Genomic DNA, 9,375 nt, shown 5'->3' with positions numbered 1-9,375 from the left:
TAATAAAATGCAACGATCATAAATTAAATTGGCGGGAAGGTAGGGGAGAGGTAATAGGTGTGAACGAGATCAAGTAGGTGTGGGCCATGGATGTGGAATTTCGTTGTAAGCTTCAGATAAGCAATCTCTTGTTCACTTTCGGTGTATTCTTTTAGGACTGACTGGTCACTCACTGCTGTCTTCTCTTCTCTATATATTACACATCCACCCCCCCTCCCCCATTCCTCCATTTTTACTCTTCTTCCTCCCTTCCCTTCTCTACTTTTTGCTTGCTAGTTACTACCATACCACACCATCTCTTTTTTTTTTTTTTCGCTTTTAGCAGTTGCCATTCAAAAATTCCAAGTTGATTCTGAATTAACAATACAATTGCAAAGTTGAATCTGTTCTACGTGCAGTTTATAATCAAAGCTATAGTCCAATCTAATTTTAGTTTGGGATAAATTTCTTTTAAGGGGGTGGCTGGGGTATACTACTTTTAGTGGAAGAACATCTTTACATTTCAAAGACAATGATTGTGTCATTCACCGGGTGCATTCTGTGGAGATTGTACTCGATTCTTGACACAAAATCTAGTGTTTATAAAAGCTTCTACTTTTGGATTTTCCACATTTTTAATAGATTCAGCCTTGGCACTTAGCGCCACACTTGTTAACTTTCTTGGCTCTGCTTCTACTTCTCTTCTGTTCTGATCTAAATCTAATTTTGTATTTAGTTTGTTCTGTTTCCCTTTTTGCCTATCAAGTCTTTCGTTTCCTCTAAGTTACTAAGCAATAATGGAAGGGGGATCATTGCCACCAGGTTTTAGGTTCCATCCGACCGATGAGGAATTGGTTGGATATTACCTGAAAAGAAAAACTCAAGGACTCGAAATTGAGCTTGAAGTGATCCCTGTCATCGATTTGTACAAGTTTGACCCTTGGGAGTTGCCTGGTACTTTCCTGCACATTTTTTCCCTCTTAAACCTTGAGAACTCAATAGTTATTACTGTAAAAGTTGCTCTGTTCAAGATTTTAGGAGATAAATAATCACCCAATTGGGTGTAGTTTCAAATATGATTTCAAGTCCACGTTAATGATGAACGTGGATTTCTTTTGATGTTGGGAAAAGCACTTTTTTGTTTGTTTTGTGTTCTTTTATTCCCATGGGACCTGCAACTTTTTCTTTTTCAATGAAAAAGATGCAAATAAAAGTACTAAAACAACTGTTGAATCGTCTAATTATTTTGCAGAGAAATCATTCCTTCCGAAGCGAGATTTGGAATGGTTCTTTTTCTGTCCCAGGGATCGAAAATACCCGAATGGCTCAAGAACAAACAGAGCTACCAAAGCTGGCTATTGGAAAGCTACCGGAAAAGATAGGAAAGTGGTTTGCCAATCTGCGACCGGCTACCGTAAGACCCTAGTTTTCTACCGGGGACGTGCTCCTTTAGGAGACCGAATGGATTGGGTTATGCATGAGTATCGGCTCTCTGATGAACCTTCTCAAGGATCAAACAATCAGGTGAAAACGTAATATAATTCTTTGTGTTGGCATTTTGATTCATTAGAGCAATTATATAATAAGATTAGTTTTATACTCTTCAGGGTGCTTTTGCTTTGTGTCGTGTGGTGAAAAGGAATGAACCGAGGGCGAGTGATGCGCATGGAAAACCAAAAGCCATGAGGGTGGGGAACAGGTCGAGCAATGTGGAACTTACCTCACCAATGGTCAGCAATGAGCCATTGAGCAATTCTGGTGATATTTCGTGTCAAACAAGTTACCCTAACAATGAGAGTCGTTATTCAAGCCCCATCACTTCCCCTTATCCTTATGAAGTCACGCAAGTGCCACCTTTTGAGCCTGCTTCTGTGGCTACGGATCCCACCAGCATTTGGGTATCACCTGAACTAATTCTTGATTCTTCAAAGGTACAGGAGAATGAAAATGGAGCTTGAAGATACAGTTGTTAGGATTTCTTTAGGTTTATCTGACAAACATTCCATTGGTTTATTGCAGGAGTATCCACAAATATGTGAACCAGCAGCCCAGTACTTTCCACAGTATGAGTTTCCAAGCTCACTGACCCGGTGGCCGCAATATGAACAGAGGGAGTTCTCCCCTAGTTCATCACACTCGAATTTTGGGGAAATCGAACATGTTGACGGTCTTGGTCACATTGGCTGCATGCCACCGTACTCAGAACATGCAAATTACATGGACTTCTATGGAAATGAAGGCAATGACCAGACTGGTTCATTTAACTGTCCGAACCCTTTCTGAAAAAGGAAGGAAAAAAGCTCATGGTGGTTCTTCTTTTTCCAATGTAGGGTACGAAACTTCAAGCCAAGCTCCAATTTGCTAGTGGAGGTGGGAAGTTGAGAGTATGTGATGATGATCTATGGTTGCAAGAAGACAATTAGGTGATTGTGATGTAAGGACAAAGGAGGGTCCTCACCAGTATGATCAATGAATGATAGCTCCTAGTTTGTCATATCTAAGAAGGGGTCTCTAAGACGACGCCTTTTAATGTTGATTCTTGGAGTAATAAATATAAGAAAACCCCTTCACTGCTATCAGGGTCCATTAAGATTTCTGTGTCTTTGCTATATTCTGTACTTGGGCTGCAATGAAAGCAGCTAAGTTTCTGTTTTGTGTTTTTCAATACAAAAATGACCCCCTGGTGGTTAAAATAAGTTTCTTTCGTGGAAGCTATGCATTGTGTATTATTCCATTTCCAAGTGCTGAAATTTCATAGCTTTAGGTAACATTTATATGAATATCCAAACTAAAGAATCTTCAACAAATGCTAAATATACACTTGTGAAAAGAAAAAAAATCAGGTGCAAGGCAAAGTAATTTGGCAATGGTAAATGTTCACTTCTTAGTTCTTATTTCAACTTTGATCATCAAGCAGAGTTGTCAACTTCAGTATTGCTGTCAAATTGCCTGAAACTTTTGAAAAAATTGCAATATTCGCCCAAGATTTAAAGCTAAGAACCAACTTTAATCATATGTCGCACGCCATTTCTATAAAGAAGTTAACTTTAGATATACACTTTCAAGTTTTGGTAGGCATCGTATCAATTCAGTGGGGTACTTGATCTGGACTTAGTTTGCTAACTACAGTTCAATGGTGTCATTCATGTTTTGGAGGCTTGGGTTCATGATACCTCTTTATCCTATGAACTTCACCAAAAATACCACCACGATAAGAAGGGTGACCCTATTTGTCATTTCTCCATTTTGTTCTTGGCTTGGCAGATTCTGAGAGAAAGTCAAAAAAGGTCATCATCAACTACATATACTATGAATGATAGCAATTACGCAGTTAAAACATTTGTCAAAAGAAGCAAGTAGTCTCTACTGGTCGCGAAGGGCCATTGTATTGGAGCTAAATGACTAGCATTAGCAACCCTTTCCGTGCTTAAGTTGCGGCCTTGTTCGTACCAAAAGAAGAAGATGGGAGTAAGGAAGCCAAGCGAAACTCTTTTAAGTACTACCAAAATCTGTCATCCATTAAGTTCTAAATAATTTGCTCCTTCTCCCTCTTTAATTTGCTAAGAATATTGGTGAAAGGAACAACAACCACAAAACTTTGAGAAATACATTGTTAAAGGGCTTATATCCCTAAGTTATTTTCATGCAACATAAAGTAAATATTCTCTGAAACCAGACTCTCCCATCCCAAATTGCTTCTTCAGTTGCCCCTTGACCCTAATTTCCAAAAAGAACACCACTGAGTTAAGTGGCCATGAACTTTAAGAAAGTTGACAGTTTTGGCATTCTTTTCCCCTTTTGGAAGGTTTCCACAAATTGAGATTTAGTAGTACAGTATATGAAGAATAAATAAAAATGCTAATAGGGTTTTTTCCATTGCAAATGATATTATGTTCAATTATTAGAATTTACAAGCTCCATTACTCATCTTAGTATAAGCTAGCAATTTGAGGACTGCAAAAAACTTGCACTTCCTCAAGAGTAACCTTGGAGTCATCCCCAAAGAGGGACTCCTTACCATCCTTTCTCTTAGCATATGATAATCCCAATCTAGACTTGGCTTGCCTCAAGTCCCCAATGCCTGAATTAGTGTCAGGCCCTGCAAACCCGCCCATGACCGGCGCCAGGGGAGGTCCAATGAGTAACCCATCAGCCCCAAACTGGGGACCCCCTCGAGCATAATCAAAAAGCGCTGCACCACTACCCCCAATTTTGGGCAGTATGATAGGATCAGTTTCCCCATTGTCAATCCAGTAAAAGAGGAATGCATCAAATGTATCATAGTAGTCATCTGTGCTTCTATACCCTTCAGGGTTAAATGCTCCGAACTTGAAGGATTTGTTTGTATACCCAATTATCACGCATGGTCCCTTGAAATCACAGCATTCATGAAAATTCGTTGCGCTAAATCCATCAACAGTAGCCTTATAGCAGCATTTTAATTCCCTGCCTGCTCATAAACATATGACAAAGTTCATATCAATTGCATTTTACTAATTCAGAATCTGAAATCACAAGTAATATCTTAATAATAGCATTGTTTTGAATCTAGAAAATGATGCATGTGAATGAGAGAATACCTCTTAAGAAAGTTTTTTCTACCAGAGAAAGAGAGAAAGGAAGATCGGTATCATGGTAGTTAGGCAGTGGCTTAAGATCAGAAGTTTTCTTCTTGCCTATGTTCCAACCAAATAAGCTATAAGTGCTTCTCCTCCAGCAACACTGCTGGAACACAACAGACTTTGAGATGCAACATGCCATTTTAGTGTTTCATTCACTGACATCCTCACAAATTCCACAAACAGGAAGGTTTCTTATCTAATATCTTATCTTATATGATCTGTCCTTCCACCAGTGTTTATCTCTTTCCGGGTAAATTTGAAGTATATACCCATTTTAAATAATATTGAGGGTTTTAGGTTTTTTATATATTTATATAAATAAAAGAGTTATTATATAAAAATTAATTAAAAATATATTTATTAATCATTAATTAAAAAATAAAAAAACATAAAATAAAAATACAAATGTGAGTAAAAAAATTGAACTTAAAACACAAGATGAAAAAATACTAATATTTAGCTATCTGATCAAAGAAGTTAATATATCAAATTAGTAAAAAACACATTTTATAAGACGCGTTTTTATTTCTCTCCAAAATTGGTCTATTTTCTTAAATATAAAAAATACATAAAACCTAAATATTATTTAAAATCTGCATATACTCTAAATTTATCTGTCTCTTTCCCCATTTGTTTACTGGGACAGGACAATGATATTGAAATTTAATTTTACATTTTACATTTTCTCCCATATTAAGATGCATAAATATCTCTTATCCAAAAAAAATGCACAAGTATCATATAGGACATGCATAGGAAAACTTTGATAAAAGGAGGAAAAATAAAGGATGCATAAATACACAATAATAAAGATAAATTTGCCACCACAACAACATCAGGGTCTATAGCTCAGTGGTAGAGCAATTGACTGCAGATCAATAGGTCGCCGGTTCGAACCCGGTTGGGCCCTAATTCGGTTTTACTTTTTCCAGTCCAGTCTGACACCTCAAATTTTGTTGGGACTTATTTGGAATAATATCTTTTTAAGTCCCCAATTTCCTATTATTTTGGGTTCCTTTGTTGCAATTATAATAAATTACTCCCACCCAGTCCAAAACCAAATTAAAATACCTAAAATACATTATCTATATCATAACTCAAAAGGCATCATATCATCTATTTCCATTCTTACCATTATTTATATAACTTGATATTGTTCAAAATTCAAAAATCATTTATATAATATTCTAAGAAAACCATTTATATAATACTTTCTGTTTGCATCCAAAAGAAATTTATTTGTTTAATTTAATCTAGAAAAAATATTTAATAAATTAATTTTGTGGGGTATGCCTGAATTTCGATCGGGCTTTGACATAATATCAAGTTCATATTTCAGGTGAAACTAAAATGAGTAAAGAAAGTGCTTAAAGATACTTTGTTTAGGTCTAACCTGGACCCGACCCACCCACGAATTGGCCTAGCTACTACTTGTATCAAGTCATCTATCTAAACTTATAAATGGTAAACTATAAGAATACTCACCTAATTATGCCTTTGGTTTTATTTTAGTCACTCAATTATACCTTTAGTTCTATTTTGGTAACTCAACTATTATTTTTTTCCGATTTAATCACTCAATTTTTGAGAAAATATGATAAAATATTATTATTATAATTTTAAATTAACAAATAACTATAATTATTTTATTAATAATATTTATTAAAAAATATTTTAGATACAAAATATTACTCACAACTTACAAGACATAGATTTTTTTATTATAGAACTTAAAGTATAATAACATATTTACATTAATTTTCCAGAGATTAAAACAATAAATAAGGAAGAGTATAAAGTATAGAGCTGCAATATATTCAACTTTTATATATTATACAAATAAAATTTTAATATTTTATTTATCTTTTAATAATGATTACTTCCCTTAATTTATATAAAATCTTTTATTAAAAATAAAATAAATAAATATATATATATATTCATGTGATGAAAAAGAAAAAAAACTAGCGAACACTTGTCAAGAAAACTAATATCTAAAAAAGGTTTTTGTCTCTCTTAAAATGCATGGGATGGCAGCTGATTCTTAGTAACATCCACTGGTGGTCTTTTACATGTCACACTAATATCATCGTCATCAGGATTGAACTCCTTGTAGCAAGCTATCCTCCCCAATTCTTCAACTTCTTCAATCACATGATCAAGCCTTGCCACTATCTCCACTAGCAAAGATGCAAAAGCAGCAAAAGGAAGTGCTTCCGAGAATTCTAGGCTTGTTATTGCAATTTTGCTCAGCTGTGGTCTCAAAGCCTTTCGTTCATTCTCTTTAGCTTCTTCCCTGCCCAACCTTTTTCTTTTCCATTCCAAAAACGCAGATGAGTCTGTTTTCACACTTGCTAATGACACGCCATGATCTTGTTTATACCGAGCGGCGTGTGCAGCTGCCAACGCTAGCATGTTGGAGGTCGTCTGGTTCTTTTTTGAGCCTAGGAAGAGCCTTGGTTGGGATTTTATTGCGGTGTCGAGGTCTTGCAAGGCTTCATGAAGATGATCGGAGAGTATTTCAGGGGAGCAATGACGACGTCTTCTGATGTTGTTGGCAAGTTCCATTAGTGCTTTCGTTACTTCTCCGGCAAGTCGAATGCAGGGGTCTTTGAAGCGGGCACGGACTGATCGTGGGGTCTAAATAAAAAAGAAAACAACGAAATTATCGGTGATCATATCTTAATGAATATCACATGGAAAAGTGATAAAAGCATAGCCAAAACATGTAACCATGTTCTTGCTTTCTTTTTTTTATTCTGACAAAGACAAGTTGTGTTTGAAGAGTACCTGAATTTCAGTTTGCAAGCATCCATGGAGAGCTACAACAGTATATCCAAATTGACGAAGAACAGCTCCCACTTTCACATATTGCTGCCATGGAAATCTGTAACAGTGCCTCGAATGCCTTGGTTCCCAACTTGCATACAGTGCCTGCAGAAAACCAAATATTTCTTTATATTAGCCACAAACTATATCAAAGGGCTTTAGATAGTACATTAAGGAAACATGTAAAGAACTAACCAGAGTTTCATCGATAGATTTGGAATCCAGAACTGCTTTATAACCTTTATAGATGGGATCTTCTGATGATTTGTCTTGGTTTTCTTTTATCTCAGGATCATTAAAGTACTCATTAACACAAGCTGTGCATCATTTTTCAGGTAAAGTAACATTAGCGTTTATTAACACACACAAAAAATGGATAAGTTCTCAAATTTCATTACCTTCTATAGATTTAGCTAGCCCTTCGAGCTTGCCTACAGTGGAGTTATGGAGGTCTTCACCTGACCAGATTGGAAACACCAGAAGACTCATGAAAAGACAAATGGCACAGCCAATGGAAATGGCGTAGAAGCGATCATGCACAATCTTTAATACGTTTTCGACTCGGTAGCTTGACACGGTGATCAAATTGAAGGTCAAGAGGAATATCACAACACCATAATCGTAGTTTTTCTTTATATAGGGAAAGAACCTCATGCATGTAGCTGCAGTTCCTGTTGAACAAGATACAAGCCTTGAGAGGTTAGAGTTGAAAAGGAAAATTTCCCAATTCCCATTCAAGTCAAGCTACTTACCAATCAGGAAAACAGCAGCTCCTATGAAAACGGCTCGAACGACGCTCTCGGATCTAGTTGCAATATAGTTAATGAGGAAAGCCAATGATCCTGCTAAAACTGTTCCTAATCCTCTGTTCAGTCCTTTGCATAATGTTGCTCCTGTTAAAACACGAACAATATTGAATGTATTGCTTGATCATCAGGAAAATTAATGCATAGTAACAAATTCAATGAGTGGGATTAGGCCAAGAGGAATTTAACAAGGAAACAGCACCTGCAGTGAATTCTAAAACAACAACCACCGTCATGACAGCCCAAATGGCACTTGTTCCAAAACTTTTGAACAATGGCTCAATCAAATACAACAGGGAGACTAGTGTCAAACATAAACCAACTTTGAAAGCATGAATTATCCTCCTAGGGTCTTCTCGACCAGCCTTCCAAATGGTTCGCCACAAACAACCAGTAAATCTTTTCATTTTCCCTGAAAAATCAAGCAGGCGTTTCTTCCAGTTGTTCTTAACCATTTCAGGCACACCATTTCGTCCATTTCCATTCACTTCAGTCTCCATTCCCACATGAACTTTGGTAGCCATTTCTTGAAAGGAAATAAACAAGCTTTGATAGACGGAAGGAGGAGTAATTGACCAACACAACGTGTATAGTAATTGAGACTACACAGACCAGAAAAAAGAGCTGATATTTTTGTGGGTGGCTGGTGGGGGAGTTTTTGGAGTTTTATTTGTGAGAACCCCGACGTGTGGACAGGGATGGAGAGAGGTGATATTGCTTCTACAGTCACAAGCTTTCCATTATAAAGTGAAAAAAGAAAATAACTTGAAAGCTGATCATTTTCACAGGGCTAAAGTCAGCGACAAGATCATTGTTTTCCTTATTTATGTCTTAAGATGACGGTTAGAGTGGTTTTAATGATCATTTGAATGCATGGATAATACTAATCTCGCCTAATAATAGGCACGCAAGAGCAAGTACACAACAGATTGATTAATAGCAGATTAAACAGCAATTACCAGAGTTACTGCCAAACACGGTGAAAGTTCAGCTGCAGTGCACCAAGAAACACATAATGAAAGATTTACTGTCATTTAAGGCAGGTGTCGTTTTCAGAACTCCATTCAAGCTGCATTTTTTCTTTTCGTGCGGTCAGTAACCATCGTAGACACAAAACTTGTGGTTCAATCAACAGTGCA

At 36.5% G+C, this 9,375-nt stretch overlaps 3 protein-coding genes and 1 non-coding gene across 5 annotated transcripts; 2 read left to right on the top strand and 2 right to left on the bottom strand.

The window, feature by feature from the left end:
• The first annotated feature begins 227 nt into the window (after positions 1-227).
• Positions 228-2,675, top strand: LOC105791945 (NAC domain-containing protein 71). Of its 2 annotated transcripts, XM_012620265.2 has the most exons (5): positions 228-933; positions 1,232-1,503; positions 1,587-1,910; positions 1,999-2,218; positions 2,310-2,675. In XM_012620265.2, exons 1-5 carry the CDS (start codon positions 777-779, stop codon positions 2,342-2,344), a joined length of 1,008 nt encoding a protein of 335 aa, XP_012475719.1. In that variant the 5' UTR covers positions 228-776; the 3' UTR covers positions 2,345-2,675. The 2 variants fall into 2 exon arrangements, with proteins under 2 accessions (XP_012475719.1, XP_012475718.1); XM_012620264.2 differs by having other exon boundaries at positions 230-933; positions 1,999-2,675.
• Positions 2,676-3,831: 1,156 nt separating this feature from the next.
• On the bottom strand, positions 3,832-4,839 carry LOC105791946 (uncharacterized). Its single transcript, XM_012620266.2, has 2 exons — positions 4,560-4,839; positions 3,832-4,429 (listed from the first exon to the last, which is right to left on the bottom strand). Exons 1-2 carry the CDS (start codon positions 4,738-4,740, stop codon positions 3,909-3,911), a joined length of 702 nt encoding a protein of 233 aa, XP_012475720.1. The 5' UTR covers positions 4,741-4,839; the 3' UTR covers positions 3,832-3,908.
• A 600-nt stretch (positions 4,840-5,439) lies between these two features.
• Positions 5,440-5,511, top strand: TRNAC-GCA (transfer RNA cysteine (anticodon GCA)). Its single transcript has one exon. It is a non-coding gene; the product is annotated as a tRNA-Cys (tRNA).
• Positions 5,512-6,402: 891 nt separating this feature from the next.
• LOC105791944 (aluminum-activated malate transporter 12) lies at positions 6,403-9,048 on the bottom strand. The gene is made up of 6 exons (XM_012620263.2): positions 8,439-9,048; positions 8,183-8,323; positions 7,829-8,101; positions 7,626-7,747; positions 7,392-7,535; positions 6,403-7,241 (listed from the first exon to the last, which is right to left on the bottom strand). Exons 1-6 carry the CDS (start codon positions 8,758-8,760, stop codon positions 6,618-6,620), a joined length of 1,626 nt encoding a protein of 541 aa, XP_012475717.1. The 5' UTR covers positions 8,761-9,048; the 3' UTR covers positions 6,403-6,617.
• Positions 9,049-9,375: the final 327 nt, after the last annotated feature.

Source organism: Gossypium raimondii, chromosome 8 (genome assembly GCF_025698545.1).
Source record: "Gossypium raimondii isolate GPD5lz chromosome 8, ASM2569854v1, whole genome shotgun sequence".
NCBI classification, from domain to species: Eukaryota; Viridiplantae; Streptophyta; class Magnoliopsida; order Malvales; family Malvaceae; genus Gossypium; species Gossypium raimondii.
The sequence above is the reverse complement of the archived record's forward strand: the minus strand, read 5'-3'. Positions and strand labels throughout refer to the sequence as shown.